Source organism: Narcine bancroftii, chromosome 1 (assembly GCF_036971445.1).
Source record: "Narcine bancroftii isolate sNarBan1 chromosome 1, sNarBan1.hap1, whole genome shotgun sequence".
NCBI lineage: Eukaryota > Metazoa > Chordata > Chondrichthyes > Torpediniformes > Narcinidae > Narcine > Narcine bancroftii.
The window spans coordinates 374,136,440-374,155,510 of record NC_091469.1 but is presented as its reverse complement, the minus strand read 5'-3'; the positions used below and the strand labels follow the sequence as shown (position 1 = coordinate 374,155,510).

General features: G+C 40.4%; 2 protein-coding genes across 8 annotated transcripts in view; both read right to left on the bottom strand.

Moving 5' to 3' along the window:
* Positions 1-12,998, bottom strand: part of zdhhc11 (zinc finger DHHC-type containing 11) — a 126,026-nt gene extending 113,028 nt beyond the window's left edge. The window contains exon 1 of the mRNA XM_069913327.1: positions 12,949-12,998. The gene's annotated coding sequence lies outside the window, so the exon portion shown is untranslated. The remainder of the gene's footprint in view (positions 1-12,948) is intronic.
* brd9 (bromodomain containing 9) overlaps positions 1-19,071 on the bottom strand; it is a 159,107-nt gene that overhangs the window by 72,200 nt on the left and 67,836 nt on the right. For 4 of the 7 annotated variants that reach the window (XM_069913318.1, XM_069913314.1, XM_069913315.1 and 1 more), the window contains exons 14-16: positions 18,570-18,641; positions 14,374-14,482; positions 12,949-13,119 (exon numbers count right to left, since the gene is read on the bottom strand). In XM_069913318.1, the coding sequence (XP_069769419.1) occupies positions 12,949-13,119; positions 14,374-14,482; positions 18,570-18,641 (352 nt within the window). Of the gene's footprint in view, positions 1-6,910; positions 6,987-7,940; positions 11,652-12,948; positions 13,120-14,373; positions 14,483-18,569; positions 18,642-19,071 lie in introns of those variants that run through there. The other 3 variants (XM_069913316.1, XM_069913319.1, XM_069913320.1) reach the window with 3 other exon arrangements.

Here is a 19,071-nt window from a genome sequence, read left to right as displayed (position 1 = left end):
TAGTATGAAAATGGTTGAGTTGTTTCTATTCAGGCAGGTTTTTATAGTAAGCAAATCATAAATAGTAGGTGATGTGCAACTCAAAGTTTTTAAGAAATTGCTGTCCAAAGATTTGGGAGACAACAAATTGGATGTTGATCTTTATTACAAGGGTGAAATACAAGAATAAAGATTTTTTTTTCCAGTTTTAACAGGTAAAAGCAGATAGAAAACAAAAACAGAAATACTGGAAGAAGAGTTAATCAGGTAGAGAAATTAGTCAACATGTCAGATCAAAGACCCTTTATCAGACTGTAAGAAAACTGGTAAAAATTGATTTCAAATGTGCAAATTCATTATTTCAGGTTTAGTTGGGCTTAGGGACAGAAAGAAACTAATTTTTAAAAATCACCAAAATAAACCAAATTTGCCTAATGCCAATAAAAAATAAAAACACAACTAACCAAAACAAAAATAGAAAATTCAAGCACCAAGAGTGCTCAAGACTGAGATGCCTTTTTGAATAATGGGGATGAAATGGTTAGGGACAAAAAAAAATAAAAAGTGAGAAGAAACATGAAGTTATATCCTTCAAATCACCCAGTAATTTAATGAATACCAGAGAAGGTTTTAGGGGATAATATGGCCTCCTCACACTCCTATGTATTATGTCCTATCAGAAATGCTTCCAAAATAAATCTGCAAGTAACCAACATTTTTGAATAACCCCAAATAAGTTTTCTGCATGTAGTTTCAATCAGTTATACCATTAAAAATATTTCAATATCCTTGCTCTCTGCAATGTTCACCTTGGCTAAAGGTAGAGCCAGTTTTGCAGATAGTTAGTTCACTGCCAAGAAGCCAGCAGTAAATATTGGATAGCTCAGCCTGACCCTGTCCTCAGTCCTTGGCCACCCATTTCACATTGCCTATACAATCTCCTTTCCAATAACAGAAAAAAAGAATCAGAAATCAAATGCATAGATCTACTTTAGTACCATCTAAGAATAAAGAAGGGAATTTGTGCTTGGAGTCAGAAGGGTCAAGGAACTAAATTAGTAGTTTGTATTGGTATTCACCAAGAAGGACATTGTGTATAGTGAGAGCGATATGGACAATGCTAATGCTTGGGGCATTTTGAGAACAAGAAAGATGGTGCCAAGTCTTTTGAAGAGCATGAAAATGGATGTTCCCAGAGCCTCAAGGTTCTTGAAAGAGGCAAGTGTGGAGATTGCTGGGGACTTGACAAAGACCTTTGTGTCCTCACTAACAACAAGCAAGGTCCTGGAGGAGTAGCTACCGTTGTTAAGGAAGGAAATAGAGATAATCCAGGACTAGTGAGCCTCGCATCAGTGATAGGGAAGCAACTGAAGGGTATACTTGCGATAGGATTCATGCCTATTTTGAAAGGCATTGTCTGATTAGGAAGAGTCAGCTTGGCTTTTGTGAGGGACAGCTTAGGCCTTAAAAAAATTGATGTTGAGGAGATGAAGGTGGTTCATGAGGGTCAGATAGTGAATTCTGTCTACATAAACTTTAGTAATGCATTTGACAAGGACCAAGATGATAAGCTGATCCAGAAGGCACAGGCGTATGCATGCAATGAATTTGGCAATTTTGATTTTGAAGTCTTGACCACAGAAGGCAAAGGGTGTGGTGGAAGGCCGTTATTCTGTCTGGAGCCTTGTGTACAGTGGTCTTCTGCAGGAATCAGCGTTGGGACCTGTTGTTTGTGATACTCAGATGAAAATGTAGGGTAGTCAATTTGCAATGACATAAATTTTATGGTGTTGTGGACTTCACAGAGGATTATTAACCCTTTGGATTCCAGCCATTTTTAACCTTTCATACTATATTCTCCGGTCCAAGTCCACGGGTAAACTACTGTATGAACTCTAGTACCAACCAACTGGTGGGTGAGTATTAAACCAGTCCCAGAAAACGTGGACGTGGAGAATATGTGCTTGTTGTAGTCCCTGAAAACAGGGATATAGAGTCCAAATGGTTAAAATATTGCACAAGCATGTTACTCTTGCCAATAGTAAAACAACATATTCAGAAGTAATAGTTATTTTTTTAAATACATGTGCTGAACTAGGATTGATTGAGAAATGTACGGAATTTAATATGTCTAAGAATTTTAATATTTTAACAGAATAATATTTGAAGGCAAGTCATCATTAAATGTTATGTCAGAACAAACTCTTTCTTTTATGTTAGGCAGCACTTGAATGACAAGCAATTTCCCCAAGGGACAACAAATGAATTTGCAACTGGAGATCATTAATATTGAGAAGATCATTATTGAACTGGGTGATGAGTTAACAGTGTGTTAAATGTACCTCCTCTCTGGAATTGGGTTATTCCTCCAACATCTTACCTCCCATCTTGGTTCTGTGATGCTGTGCGGATGGAGTCACTCCTAACGTGGACAGGAGTGGTTTTGTTCTTAAGATGGCATTGTAACATTTTATGGGTCCCAGTGCTGGTTTAGATTCCACTTCTCATGGTCTTCATGCTATCTCTGAGATGATTAGGTTATAATCCATGCACATTCATTGTGAACATTAAGAAATAGTTTGATTGGAATTATCCTTCATAAACTTACAATTTCACCCAAACCAATGCATCCAACTGTCGTGCACAAGTTTGTCTCTATCCTTCATCAGACTCGGGGTCGGAGGAGACAGTGAGTCAGTGCCTGGTGTCGGGTGAGAGGAGGAGGAGCCGGGAGTTAATTGGGGTTGATTGGTAAGGGCTAATAAAAGGAGTAGAATGGGAGGGAGTGGCCAGCGAGGAGCGGTGCAGTGAGTGAGTGGCCCAATGAAGGAGTGGGGTCTTAGGACTTTGGCTCGAGGTACTTCGGTGAGAAGGAGCTACTTGTGTGGGAAGGGTATTTATATTAAGAAAGGAGGAAATGGAGTCAGTTGGGGTAGTTAAGTGCTCCAGTTGTGGGATGAGGGAAGTCAGAGACAGCACAGCTGTTTCTGACGACTACACCTGCAAAAGGTGCATCCAATTGCATATAATGAGTGACCGTGTTAAGGAGCTTGAGCTGCAGTTGGATGAACTGAGGATCATAAGGGAAGCAGAAGCAGTGTTAGAGAAAAGTTACAGGGAGACAGTCACCCCTAGAAGGCAGGAGTCAGGGAATTGGGTGACTGTAAGGAAAGGAGGGAGAGTGCCAGTGCAGAGTACCCCTGTGGAAGTGCCACTCAACAATATGTATTCTGCATTGGATACTGCTGGGGGGAACAGCCTATCAGGGATGAGTCGTAGAGGTCAGGTCTCTGGCACGGGGGCTGCCCCTGAGGTTCAGAAGGGAAGGAGGGATAAGAACAGGATACTTGTAGTTGGGGACTCGTTAGTCAGAAGGACAGATAGAAGGTTTGTGGGACGAGATTGGGGATCCAGGTTGGTATGTTGCCTCCCTGGTGCCAGGGTCAAGGATATCTCTGATCGAGTACATAGCATTCTGCAAGGGGAAGGAGAACAGCCAGAAGTCATGGTCCACGTGGAGACCAATGACTTAGTTAGAAGTGGGGATGAGGTCCTGAAACAGGATTATGTGGAATTAGGTAGGAAGTTAAAAAACAGGACCTCCAAGGTAGTAATCTCTGGATTGCTGCCGGTGTCACGCGCTAGTGAGGGTAGAAATAGGAGGATGTGGAGGATGAATGTGTGGCTAAAGAGATGGTGCGGGGGGCAAGGGATAAGATTTCTGGATCATTGGGATCTCTTCTGGGGAAGGTCGGACCTGTACAAAAGGGATGGACTCCACTTGAACTGGAGGGGGACCAATGTGCTGGCAAGCAGATTTGCTAGAGCTGTGGGGGAAGGTTTAAACTAGTTTGGCAGGGGGGTAGGGAACAGAGGGTGAGAGCAGTGTCAAGGGAGCTTGTCCACCTAGATAAGAATAAAAACGATAACAAAGGTAGGATGGAGATTAGGGTAGAAGGTAGAAAAGAGAATGTATGTGAGGGTCATTCTCTGAAATGCATATATTTTAATGCAAGAAGCATGGTGAACAAGGTAGATGAGCTTAGAGCATGGACAGATACTTGAGGATCACGATATTGTGGCAATTAGTGAGACCTGGCTACAAGAGGGGCAGGACTGGCAACTTAACGTTCCAGGATACACTTGTTTTAGATGTGATAGATCAGGGGGTAAAAAAGGGGGAGGAGTTGCTCTGCTTGTTAAGGAGGACATTACTGCCATGAGGTGGTAAGATGGTCTGGAGGGATCGTCCAGTGAGGCTGTTTGGGTGGAATTGAGGGGTGAAGGAGGCATGAGGGTGCTAATAGGGGTGTATTACAGACCACCAAATGGGTCAATAAAACTAGAGGAAAAAATGTGTATGTGTGAGAATCATAAGGTAGTGATAATGGGAGATTTTAACTTCCCTCACATTGATTGGGATACCCATACAGTTAGAGGGCTGGATGGGATAGAGTTCGTTAAATATGTTCAAGATTGTTTTCTGAATCAATTAGTAGAAGAACCAACTTGGGACAGTGTAATACTGGATCTCCTGTTAGGGAACGAGCTAGGTCAGGTATCAGACATTAATGTTGGAGATCCAATTGGGTCTAGTGATCATAATTCTGTTAGTTTTAAGGTAGTTTTAGGGAAGAGCAAGGAGGGGCCTAAAGTTGAGGTTCTGGATTGGAGAAAAGCAAATTTCGAAGAAATAAGAAGGGATTTTGGGAGTATTGAGTGGGACAGGATATTTTCAGGTGAGGGTGTAAATGAAAAATGGAGGATATTCAAAAAAGAAATTTTGAGGGTACAGAGTAGTTATGTCCCAGTGAGGATCAAAGGAAAGGCTGGAAGTTATAGGGAGGCTTGGTTTTCGAGGAATATTGGAAATTTGGTTAGGAGAAAAAGGGAGCTGTACAAGAGGTATAAAGAACAGGGAGCTGACAATTTGAAGGAGGACTACAAGGAGTGTAGAAGGAATCTTAAGAAAGAAATTAGAAAAAAAATAGGCACGAGGAGGCTTTGGAAGACAGAGTAAAAATAAATCCAAAGGGTTTCTATAAGTACATTAAAAGTAAAAGATTAATGAAGGATAAATTTGGACCCCTTGTAGATAGTGATGGTAGGCTGAGTGAGAAGTCAGAGGAAATGGGGGAAATTTTGAATGATTTCTTTGCCTCGGTATTCACTAGGGAAAAAAATATTGAACCAGTTGAGGTAAAGAAAAATAGTGGGGAGGTAATGAAGCATATAAGGATAACCGAGGAGGTAGTGATGGCTGTGTTGAAAAAGATAAAGGTGGATAAATCTCCGGGACCGGACAAAATATTCCCAAGGACACTCAGGGAGGCTAGTGGACAGATAGTGGGGCCATTAACAGAGATATTTAGGATGTCACTGGCCACGGGGGTAGTGCCAAAGGATTTGAGGGTGGCACATATGGTTCCGCTGTTTAAGAAAGGGTCCAAATGTAAACCTGGGAATTATAGGCCCGTGAGTTTGATGTCTGTGGTGGGTAATTTGATGGAAAGTGTTCTGAGGGATGGTATTTACAAATATTTGGAGGTACAGGGATTGATAGGGAGTAATCAGCATGGTTTTGTCAGGGGTAGATCATGCTTGACAAACCTGATTGAGTTTTTCGAGGGGGATACAAAAAAGGTTGATGAAGGGAAAGCTGTGGATGTTGTCTATTTAGACTTTAGTAAAGCTTTTGACAAAGTTCCCCACAGGTTAGGAAAAAAGGTGGAGGCATTAGGTATAAATGAGGAGGTAGTGAAATGGATTCAGCAATGGTTGGATGGGAGGTGTCAGAGAGTAGTGGTAGAAAATTGTTTGTCCAATTGGAGGCCGGTGACTAGTGGAGTTCCTCAGGGATCGGTCCTGGGTCCACTATTGTTTGTTATTAACGATCTGGAAGTAGGGGTGGAGAATTGGATAAGCAAGTTTGCGGATGATACAAAGATTGGTGGTGTTGTGGACAGTGAGGAAGATTACCGTAGATTAAAAGGTGATTTAGGAAGGTTGGAGGTGTGGGCTGAGAAATGGCTGATGGAATTTAATACAGATAAGTGTGAGGTATTACATTTTGGAAAGGCAAATCTAAATAGGTCATATGCATTAAATGGTAGGCTATTGAGATGTGCAGAGCAACAAAGGGATTTAGGAGTTATGGTAAATAGTACCCTCAAGGCTGATACTCAGGTAGATGGTGTGGTGAAGAAGGCATTTGGAATGTTGGCCTTCATAAATCGGAGTATTGAATTCAAGAGTAGGGAGGTTATGATGAAATTGTACAAGGCATTGGTGAGGCCAAATTTGGAGCACTGTGTACAGTTTTGGTCACCAAATTATAGGAAAGATATAAACAAAATAGAGAGAGTGCAGAGAAGATTCACGAGAATGTTGACAGGATTTCAAGGTTTGAGTTACAGGGAAAGGTTGTGCAGACTGGGGCTTTTTTCTCTAGAGTGTAGAAAATTGAGAGGGGACGATAGAGGTGTTTAAGATTTTAAAAGGGACAGACAGAGTAAACGTGGATAGGCTTTTTCAATTAAGAGTGGGGGAGATTCAAACGAGAGGGCATGGTTTAAGATTGAAGGGTGAAAATTATAAGGGGAACATGAGGGGAAATTTCTTTACGCAAAGGGTGGTAGGGATGTAGAATGAGCTTCCGACAGACGTGGTCGAGGCGGGATCATTGGTTACATTTAAGGAAAGACTGGATAGTTACATGGAGAGGAGAGGACTGGAGGGGTTTGGACCGGGTGCTGGTCAGTGGGACTAGGAGGGTGGGGATTTGTTATGGCATGGACTAGTAGGGCCGAACTGGCCTGTTCTGTGCTGTAAGTGGTTATATGGTTATAACCCCACCATCAATGCCCTTAGTTCCTTTATCTTTCCCTTGAATGGATCAAATGAATCAGAAGAGTAGTTTTAGTTTAAATACCTGAAGATGAAGCTGGACTAATAACAGTATTTTCCAGGAAGCATAGTTGTGCAGTTAAAGGACCGAGAAAGGCCATCTAAAAATCCGAGGCAGGAACCACATTAGGTTTTCATACTGTGTCCACTGCTGCTTTAGCATTTTGAGTTGTTAACAAAATGTAGACTGACAACAGTTGACAATAAAGTATCAGCAATTCCCAATCTGACAGCATAAACTCAAAATATGGATGTTAGACTGACAGTATTAATTCAGTAATATTTTACTCCCAAAACAATACCATTAACAGTATCGTTCTCAGTTTCATACATTGATACCTTGCTTAACACTCAAGAAGCATTACCAGGAAAGAGAGTGATGATGAAATCAGCATAAAAGGGGCCAAGGGCATTATATATAGAGATGCATTACTGATAGCACTAATGCGTCAGGAACCCAGTGAGAACCCCTCTCCTGGCTGCTGTGCTGAAAACTGGGCACACAGTCCTGCTTTCCCCTTTGCTAGTCAGGAATTGGTTACAAATACCTGCCATTGATGGATGATTTTGCAGCAATGAATCACTCAAGGCTAAGCATGGACAGACCCTTGTGAGGCACAAGAAGGCAATCAGAGCAAATGTTGGATCCAGGTGATCTGTCAACATATGGAATAGATGTTGCTGGTTCCAAATGTCAGCCTGCATTCATCTTGCCACCTCAGCACTGAGTAGCTTGCCCATGACCAACCCTCAAAACAGCCTCTCCCCACAGAACTCTGTAGCAATTCTTTGCCGCACGAGTGCCATCAGAAGACAGATCCTAAACATTATGGTTTACGTGAGAAACAAGGATTCATACTAGACATCCAACACATCTGCACATATTATGAATGGACGTGCTTTTTTTATAAAATGTACCAGGGGTTCATAGTTGTATACACGTGGACTGGCGGGTCAAGTGCACAACACAAATCCTTCCAATCAGATGGCATTAACGTCAGCTTTTCCTGTTTCCATTGGCCCCCCGCCCCCCCACACCCTCATATCTCTCTTTCCCTACCCACGTCTTCTCTTTCCTCCAGCTATGTCTGTCTTTCTCTCTCTCCCTTTTGGTCTCTTTCCTCCAGCTCTGCATTCAGAGCCACCCTCTCCTCTGGTCAATTCTCACCTGCCCTCCTATACATGTATGTATCTGTGGGCCTGTGCTCCTTTTCCACAGCCTTTTTATTCAGGTGCCTGTCTGCTTTTTGCTTATACCTTGATGAAGGGCTCGGGCCTGAAACATTGATTAGAATTTTACCTCCTATAGATGCTGCATGACCTACTGACTTCCTCCAACAGTTTAGAGATTTGAATAATAATTCAATGCTTTCATGTGGCATGAAGCAGAGTTATTGCATACTAACAGTCAATTCTTGCTCATTCTCTTCAATTTTTGGACATTATGCATTATGTCATTTTTCAAAATGAAAGGATGTGCTTTAATGTGATTTTTTTTTCATGAAACTCATTTAACCGCAAAACAATATATTCATTTTGTGCTCTGAAACTTTTCAACCAACATATCCAATAGAGATACAAGCAAAAAGTAGTGAACTGGAGGAAATTAACTTGGACTTTAGAAATGCATCTCAAACTAAGGCAATCTTATCATAATTTACTCTAATATTCTTTCATTTTTTCCATACTTCTTAAGTTGGAACTTGGCTTGTGAAAGTAAAACTTATACAAAATAAGTGAAATACTAAACATTAATTGCAGTGAACAGAAATTGGTATAAATAAACTGTTAAATCTTGAAGTTTGGTAGAGCCATTACTAGCATCAAAGGTTTGATTCTTGCATAGGAATATTTGGATTAGCAAACTCGATTTCTTCTCTTATTTAAGTAAGAAAATAATCTTACAAAGCCTTTGAAAGGCATTGAATGGAATTAAAAAAAACTTCTTAACTAAGTTTCCACTGCAGAATAAGGAGCAAAATGCAAGAAAGAATTTTCAAATTGATACCCCAGTAGATTTTTTCATAGGGAGTGATTAATGCCTGAAATAGTCTTCTATGTTCATTAATGAAGGCAAGAGCACTGGATTCATTCAAATGTCATAGAACCACAGAAGATTACAGTCTGTGCTGAACTAGTTCCCACAGACCTGCATCCAGTCCATAGCCCTCCGACCAGGTACCTATACAAATTCTTCTTCAATGTTAAAATAAGCCCGCATTCACCACTTCAGCTAGCAGCTTGTTCTACACTCCCACAACTCTCTGTGTGAAGAGGTTCTCCCTTATTTTCCTCCTAAACTTTACCCTTTTATACTTAATCCTTGTCCTCTGGTTTGTATCTCACCTACCCTCAGTGGAAAAAGCCCACCTACATTTACTCTAATTATAGCCTACAAAATTATAAATACCTCTATCAAATCTCCCCTCATTCTTCTACGCGCCAGGGAAAAAAAGTCCTAACCTGATTAACCTTTCCTTGTAACTCAGTTCCTGAAGTCTGGGCATCATTCTATTAAATCTTCTCTGAACTTTTTCAATCTTATTGAAATCTTTCCTGTAGTTCGGTGACCAAATCTGCACACAATACTCAAAATTTGGTCTCACCAATGTCTTACACAACTTTACCATTACTTTAATTTATGAAGGCCAATATGCCAAAAGCTCTCTTTACAACCCGATCTACCCATGACACAATTTTAAGGGAACTATGCATCTGTATTCCCAGATCCCTCTGTTCTACCACACTTCTCAGTGCCCTACCATTTACTGCATATGTTCTTTCTTGGTTTGTCCTTCCAAAATGCAACATCTCACACTTGTCTGCATTAAATTCCATCTGCCATTTTTCTAGCTGGTCCAGATCCCTCTACAAGCTTTGAAAACCTTCCTCACTGTCCACAACACCTTCAATCTTAGTCATCGGCAAACTTGCTGATCTAATTTACCACATTATCATCCAGATAATTGATTTAGATGACCAACAGCAATGGTCCCAACGTCAATCCCTGAGGCACATCACTAGTTCAGAAGCAGCCTGCTGTTTGTGAGTAAAGAACTGCAATATCTAATTAAGCAGTTCAAGCAATTAGCTGGCAGTTTGCCAGGATGGATTTACTCCACCATGGAACTACCATCTTTCACCTAATTTGCTCATTAAAAGTTTAACATCAGTGACTCCATCGTTGGTTCATCATTGATTAGCTTGGCAGTCAGTTGTTGATGAATTTTTGGCGATGCCTCGATGATCTGAGAGCCGCGCTGAGGAGAACTGAGTTAGCGCGACTTCAATCAACATGAGACACCCTCTCCTGCTGTGGACCATTGTTTTAAACAGTAGTCTAGTTTGTTTATTGTAAATATGCCAGTCCAAACTTCTGAAACATCTGGGACCTACAGGAGTCGTTCTGGGCCACCATCTTCAATGACCCCTGTGGCCAGAAATTCTTTCACACCACTGGAAGACAAGAATGTGGTCATGATACTTGCCCCCAACTATTACAGTTGGAAAATGCACAAAGACAAAGGTGGGGAGCAATGGCACCTTGGTTTTCAATTTGTAAATTATGTTTTAGTTTTATGTGAATAGCTAATGCAGTATTTGCAATGTTTGGATGAAGAATAATTAAGGGGCAGTATTGATTTACAGCCAATAAGGTTTAAAAAAAAATGGCAGTACTGCGAGAGGGTCACACAGTGGGAGCAGTAGGGCAGAAGTCATGGTCAGCACTGCCGAAAAGATGGAGAAAGATAAATGACTTAAACAGCTGAAGAAGAATTTGAATCGAAAGGTGGCTTTGTGTCTGTAGTTTATGAGTACTCAGGGAAACTTCTTATTCAGAAGAACTCTGCTACTTATGACTAACCTTTGCAGTCTCCGACTACACAGTTCAAGCAATTAGCTGGCTGTTTGCCAGGATGGATTTACTCCACCATGGAACTACTATTTTTATAGCTGAATTTGCTTGTTAGAAGTTTAACATCGGTGACTCCTCTGCTGGTTCATCACAGATTAGCTTGGCGGTCGATTATTGTTGCCTTTCGATGGTGTCTCAATGGCCTCGGAGCCTCAGCCTCATCTTTGAGGAGTTCAGGAGGCTTTGGCGGATTGCCAAAAAGCCAGTTCACGAAGCATCTGGGAACTTTTGCTCATTGTTCTGCTATCCCATCATCCAGATTAAGCATTCACATCTCAGATTCTCATTTTGAAGCAGGGAATACGGGGTGGTATGTTCTGAGGAAGATTGAGTTAGCACAACTTCAATCAACATGAGACTTGCCCTCTCCTGTTGTCAACCAAATCAGTTAGATACAGATAGTCCCTGACTTACAAATTTTCAAAGTTATGATGATTTGAATCCGACTTTCAAGTTCGAATCTCTGTTCTTGCGATATGCGGTACAGGCATGCTACTCTCTCACGATGCTGACTCAATCATGCTCATAGTCTCTGTAGCGATCACGCAATGATTACACTGTAAGCAGCCCAGCATGCTATTAAATGCCCATTACTCCTGCTTCTGGTGAGAAGAAAAAGAGGAGAGCAATTACTCTGGAGACGAAACTCAAGATACTTGCTCTGCATGAAGGCAGCAAGCTGGTAATGATGAAGACATTTGTGAGCACTTTCAAAGACTTTAACAAGTATATTGCTGTTGATGAAATACATATGCTTGGGAAACACCTGGAATTGGAAATGGATGAAGAGGATGTTCATCAGCTTGTTGGCATTGAGGCTGAAGAGCTTTACAATGAGGAGCTGATCAAACTGGAGGAAGCAAGAAAGGAACTGAGTCAGAGTAAGCGGAAGTTATACCCGAGGCACCAAAATTCACAGCAAAGAAACTGGCTGAAGCGCTTGCTACTATCAATAGGGGTGTATAAATAGTAAAAGAAATCGACGTCAATTACAAGAGATTTGCAAAAGGTGACAGGCAGATACATGATGCTCTTGCTTGCTACAGAGAAATTTACATTGAAAAGAAGAAACAATCTGTCCAGTCAAAATTTAATATCTTCCTGAAGAAGACTATGCCTATTAAACCATCAACAAGTATTGATGGCCCAGTACCTTCAACAGGTGTCGATGGCCCAGAACCTTCAACAGGTCTCGATGGCCCAGAACCTTCAACAGGTCTCGATGGCCCAGAACCTTCAACAGGTCTCGATGGCCCAGAATCTTCAACAGGAGTCGATGGCCCAGAACCTTCAACAGGTGTCGATGGCCCAGAACCTTCAACAGGTGTCGATGGCCCAGAACCTTCAACAGGTTTCGATGGTCCAGAACCTTCAACAGGTGTCGATGGCCCAGAACCTTCAACAGGTCTCGATGGCCCAGAACCTTCAACAGGAGTCGATGGCCCAGAACCTTCAACAGGTGTCGATGGCCCAGAACCTTCAACAGGTGTCGATGGTCCAGAACCTTCAACAGGTTTCGAAGGTCCAGAATCTTCAACAGGTGTCGATGGTCCAGAACCTTCAACAGGTGTCGATGATACAGTACGTTGTATGAGCTGTTCTTGAGCATCATTAAAAGAGAGTGAAATTGATGACCCTGTTGCTTTAGCCTCCCCATCACCCAGCAATTCTTCAAACATTCTTCAGGCCCAGTGTGCTTTCAGCTGTATACATTAATTTTGTTTTAGTGTGGAATAAAGGTATTCATCATTTAATTTAACAAAAAATGGTACAGTATGTGCGGTACTCTTTATAGACTTACGATAGGAGTGCCGGAACGGAACCCCAGCGTAAGTCAGGGACTACCTGTGCAGTAATTGAATCGTGAGGAAGTAGAGAGGGATTATGTGGAACAGGGTGAGGAAGAGAAAGGTTAAACAACAAATAATATCACAAGGAGGAGCAACAAGATTAAATAGCTTCCATCATTGCATTTGTCTCACCTACTAAGTCAACAGTACCACAACAGAACATGCAAAGACAAATCTGGCATACTTTTCTCCAAACAGCAAAAAAAAAGGGTCTCATTGACAATTCTCTGAAGACTAATCTTAATCTAAGTTCAGCAGGCGCAAACTGGACCAAAACTATTTTAACTTAGTTTATACCTAGGTGGTGCTGCTCACGGTCAGAGTTGCTGGAGATTGAGCTGAGATTTGAGGAAGGTCGGGAACCGACGCGTTCTGTCTGAGCCTCATGCAAATCCTGCAGCAACTTGGTGGTCTCATCTAGATTTCTCTGGTTATCATCGTGATCAGGCTCCTTCTTCACTACTTTCCCTAAAACGTGACAAATTTTAAATTAAGGTGCAGCTTAGGTATCCTAGGAAACTGGTAAACTCTTAAGGGATACAGTAAACAAATTAGAGCAAACTGGAAAAGCGTTCATGGGGAGGGTGGGGCTTGCTTTAGAAAAATGGAAAATGTTCTGCTCAGCGGGGCAGGATTGCCGCAAGTGAGAAATGGAACATTTTCCAATTCACTAACCTAGTCAACATCTTCTTCCATCACTAAAACTTTTCCACTTATGGAAAACCATTATCATTTGACTTTTAAGAGGAAGATTGCTCAATTATCAATATTCATTGATCAAACTATAATCAAAACCATCAGAAACAAGATGACACACAATTTATATATGGGAACATGCAGACAGAAAAACAAGACTCGTTTGGGTCAAATGGTTTCAAATTTGTATTCCAAGGTAAAATAATAATAAGCTAACCAATTCACAAATGTAGCAATATTTCAGTGTTTGTATTTTGACTGGTAAATACTAGTCTATAAATAGTTAACCTTTGCTAATTTTGAACATTTCATGTTGCTAAAATGTTGCAGAATGAAAATCTTTTTAGACATTAAACAATTATTCTGCAGTGCTGTGAAAGCTGTGATGTAAGTATAACTGTAAAGAATGGAAGAACATGCAAATACAAATGATTCAGGAAAGGAACAAAAGCAAAGCAAGACTCTCAAAATTCAAGTCAAAGAAATGGATTTTTGTAAGCTCATCCAAAGCTGTGAATTATGTACTGTAATTAATCATAAAGACCAAAACTAAAATGAGAAATACTGCGTGACACTTACTGCTGTGTGTTGGTCATTTACATTAAGTCAATAAAAACAGTTTTGCCATCTTGACACTAATTACAGGAAAATAAAGTGGACACTATCTATTTATCTACTTATAATGCAGCATTTACTTTGGAAACTGTTATCAACACAGTTTTGCTTTGCTAAAAATCATCTATAGCAGAATCTTCTGATGTCAATTGGTATCCACACCCATTTTACTAAACTCTTTAGATCAGAAAAAGGCCAAAATAACAAGGAGCAACAAACGACTCTTAATGTCTACTTAAAATCATGATCTGCTTTTGGTTTCAGAAGATTATGTCTCTTAAGGAAAAGGTTTGAACTTTTGTTAATTTGATGTAAATGTCATTCATTCAGTGTTAAATGTGATATTTATGTAAGAATTCAGTTGGAACTGGCCACTTGAAAGACCATGTCCCAACTACAACTCACACTCACCTAGTGAGTTTAATAAAGAAATATCCAAGGAAACATCAGAATAAGACTTCACAGGAATGAAATCCAAGCCAGCACGGTTGTCACCTGCATTGCCATCTGCTCCACCAGCCTATAGTAATGAATAAAGTACAACTTTTAAAAATAACATAACATATAACATAACAATTACAGCACGGAAACAGGCCATTAGGCCCTTCTAGTCCACACCGAACCAAACACCCCTTTCTAGCCCCAACTCCCTGCACGATGCCCATAACCCTCCATCTTCTTCTCATCCATATACCTGTCCAACCTTTTCTTAAATAATACAATTGATTCCGCCGCCACTATTTCTCCCGGAAGATCATTCCACACAGCTACCACTCTCTGAGTAAAGAAGTTCCCCCTCATGTTACCTCTAAACCTCTGCCCCTTAATTCTTAACTCATGTCCTCTTGTTTTAAACTTTCCTCCTCTTAATGGAAATAGTCTATCCACATCCATTCTGTCTATCCCTTTCATAATCTTAAATACTTCTATCAAATCCCCTCTCAACCTTCTACACTCCAAAGAATAAAGACCCAATCTGTCCAATCTCTCCCCATACTCCAGATGCTTAAACCCAAGCAACATTCTGGTAAACCTTCTCTGCACTCTCTCCACTCTGTTTATATCCTTCCTATAATTAGGCGACCAGAACTGCACACAGAACTCCAAATTAGGCCGCACCAACGTCTTATACAATCTCAACATCACCTCCCAACTCCTATATTCCATGCAATGATTGATAAAGGCCAGCATACTAAAAGCCTTCTTCACCACCCTATTCACGTGAGTTTCTACCTTCAGGGAACAATGTACCGTCACTCCTAAATCTTTCTGCTCTTCTGTATTCCTCAATGCTCTCCCATTTACCACATATGTCCTATTCTGATTCTTCTTACCAAAATGAAGCACCTTACACTAATCAGCATAAAATTCCATCTGCCATTTTTCAGCCCACTTTTCTAAGCAGCCCAAATCCCTCTGCAATCCTTGAAAACCTTCTTCATTATCCACTATTCCACCTATCTTAGTATCGTCTGCATATTTACTAATCCAATTCACCACCCCATCATCTAGATCATTAATGTATATAACGAACAACAATGGGCCCAATACAGATCCTTGAGGCACACCACTGGTCACCGGCCTCCAACCTGACAGACAATTATCCACTACCACTCTCTGGCCTCTCCCTTTCAGCCAATGTTCAATCCATTTGACTATCTCAAAATTTATACCTAAAGACTGCACCTTCCTAACTAACCTTCCATGTGGTACCTTATCGAAGGCCTTACTGAAGTCCATATAGACAACATCCACTGCGCTACCCTCATCCACATTCCTAGTCACCCCTTCAAAAAATTCAATCAGATTGGTCAAACATGACCTTCCTCCCACAAATCCATGTTGAGTGCTCCTGATCAGACCCTGTCTATCCAGATGTTTATAAGTACTATCTCTAAGAATTTTCTCCATTAATTTACCTACCACAGACGTCAAACTTACAGGCCAATAGTTGCCAGGCTTCCTCCTTGAACCCTTTTTAAATAACGGAACCACATGCGCAATGCGCCAATCCTCCGGCACTATCCCCATATCTAATGACATTTGAAAAATTACCGCCAGAGCCTCTGCTATTTCCTCCTTCACTTCTCTCAATGTCCTGGGGAAGATCCCGTCTGGTCCCGGAGACTTATCCACCTTTATATTCTTCAAAAGCCTTAAAACTACACCTTTTGTAATCTCTATATTCCCCATATTTACCCAATTTGCTTTTTTTATCCCACATCTCCCAATATCCTTCTCCTTAGTGAATACCGAAGAAAAGAAACTGTTCAATATCTCCCCCATTTCTCTAGGTTCCACACACAGTTTTCCACTCTGATTTTCTAAGGGACCAATTTTGTCTCTAGCTTTCCTCTTACCATTAACATATTTGTAGAACTCTTTTGGATTTGTTTTCACCCTGCTTGCCATAGTTTTCTCGTACCTTCTTTTAGCTTTCCTAATTCCTCTCTTAAGATTCCTCTTACATTCAATGTATCTTTCAAACATCTCCTTAACTCCATGCTTCTTATATCTAATGTACGCCTCCCTTTTTCTTCGAACCAAGTTTCCAATATTCCTTGAAAACCACGGCTCTCTCAAACCTTTTGCCCCTCCTTTTAACCTAACAGGAACATAAAGCTTTTGCACTCTCAAAATCTGATCTTTAAAAGACTTCCATCTCTCTACTACATCCTGCCCATAAAACAAATTGTCCCAATGCACACCCTGCAAGTCCTTTCGCATCTCCTCAAATCTAGCTTTTCCCCAATCAAAAACCTCAATCCTTGGCCCTGATTTCTCTCTTTCCATAATGACATTGAAGCTGATGGCATTATGATCACTGGACGCGAAGTGCTCGCCAACACTAACCTTCGTCACTTGACCCATCCCATTTGCCAACAGTAGATCTAACACTGCTCCTTCTCTGGTCGGCACCTCTACATATTGTTGTAAAAAACTATCTTGCACACATTTCACAAACTCTAACCCATCCATTCCTTTCACAGAATGTGTTTCCCAATCTATATGTGGAAAATTAAAATCTCCCATAATTACAACCCTGTGCTTATCACAAATATCTACTATCTCCCTACAGATTTGCTCCTCTAGGTCTCGGTCCCCTCCGGGCGGTCTATAATACACCCCTACAAGTGTAACCTCTCCTTTCCTACTCCTCAGTTCCACCCAAATAGCCTCCGTGGATGTGCCCTCTAATCTATCCTTCCTAGGCACCGCTGTAATATTTTCCCTGACAAGCAATGCAACCCCACCATCTCTTGCCCCTCCGACTCTATCACACCTAAAACAACGAAACCCAGGGATATTCAGTTGCCAATCACATCCCTCCTGCAACCATGTCTCACTAATTGCTACCACATCATACTTCCAAGTATCAATTGTAATATGGAAGCAACTTATTGTCCTGTAATTTTCACAAGTTCTGCACATCTAGAGCATTTCATAGTTTACCAACATTCTGCCCAATATTGAAGATTTACCTACAAAAAACATTAATATTTAGATTTTCGTAAAGCATTTTCAATTCAGATAGATGAAAATCTTTCCAAGAGCAAGTATTAGATTAAAACTGCTAATTTTGCACAAGCAATATTTTTGAAACACACCACTAGTTTTGCATTACAATACAATTGGCTAGAACTTTAAAAACATTCTTGATCAATAAAATCTGTTTGAATGCAGCACATGCAATGAGAATAAAAATCACAAATGAATACTGAACGACTAAAAAGAGTAACACCCCAATTTTGATGAAGAGATAAAACTGATATGTTGACCTTCCTGAGCTGGTAATCAACCAACTGCAAGTTAGACTTCTCATGAAAATAAGCTTTTGGTGACAGAAGTCCCAGCATTTACAACCTCCAGCTTACTGAAAGTTTATTTCTCACCTTCCTAATCTTCTATGCTCTGTCCTTGCAAACTATTTTTGTTCTGTCGCTTGAATAATTTCTAACACGTTCTGAAGGTAATTTTCATTTTACTTTCAAACTATAAAATCGTTTTATCCAGTAATTTAAAAATTGATATTGCCCTCTCTTCCCCTTTTAATTATCCTTTTCGTGATTCTTGAAACATTCGGTGATTAATTGGGAACTACAATAAAGAGACATTTCTGCGACTTAGCAGCATCTAAACAAAAAAACTACAGCCATTTTCTCAGGATTGTCCATCGCTGGTCATAATGCCAGATATCAATAGCTCAACACCAGTGCCATATTCTGAGTGTTATAGATCTGTCAGACGGAACAATTTAAACACTGCATCGATCAGATTTTATTTTCAGAATCAAGTTCCTGATGGATCACAATGTGGATCTAATTTTCAAATTCATTATCAAACAGTTCCACTGTTTTCTCAAAAATTCCTTAAATAATTTCTAGGCAAATGTACTTAACTGAATATTTTCACTTTTTGAAGTTGAAACATGCTCTTATATTTTGTTCATCGTCAGAGAAAACTGACCACCAGCGAACACACTTTACTTAGTTTGATCCTAAGTGGGTCAATAGTCCTGAATCTAAGAAAGGCACCATATAAGATGCATTTTTAATCAAAACTATTTCTGCTTTTAATAAAATTACTCTATGCTCAGGTTCTCTCACCATTATTGGTTTAGATATCTCTGGACAGACAGGCTGCAACTTGGGTTCCTCTTTTATAAAAATTGTTGGAGCCTACAAAAAAAAACAGTTAATATAGGCACTAATGGTACAGATGAAAGGTAAAATGAGGCAGGAGCAGAAAAGATTATGCATTCAATTAGAAAACAGAAATAAAGGAAAGCAATTGAAAATGGAGACTTATTGCTTTGTAAGCCAAAATACTGGTATGATGACATGATTATGAACACTGTATTGAGCATAAGCAGTAGGCAAGGCTGGCAAAATAGAATTGCATCCACATCTATAGAACATGACAGCACATAAAGAGGCCCCTTCAGTCAAACTATTTTTCTGCCTAGTCTATAGCCCTCCATACCCATTCCATCCATGTACTTAATTCTTCTAAAATGTTAAAACTGAGCTCACATTCACCACTCCAGCTGGCAACTCATTCTACACCCCCACGATTCTGTGTCAAGAGGTTCCCTCTAATGTTCCTCCT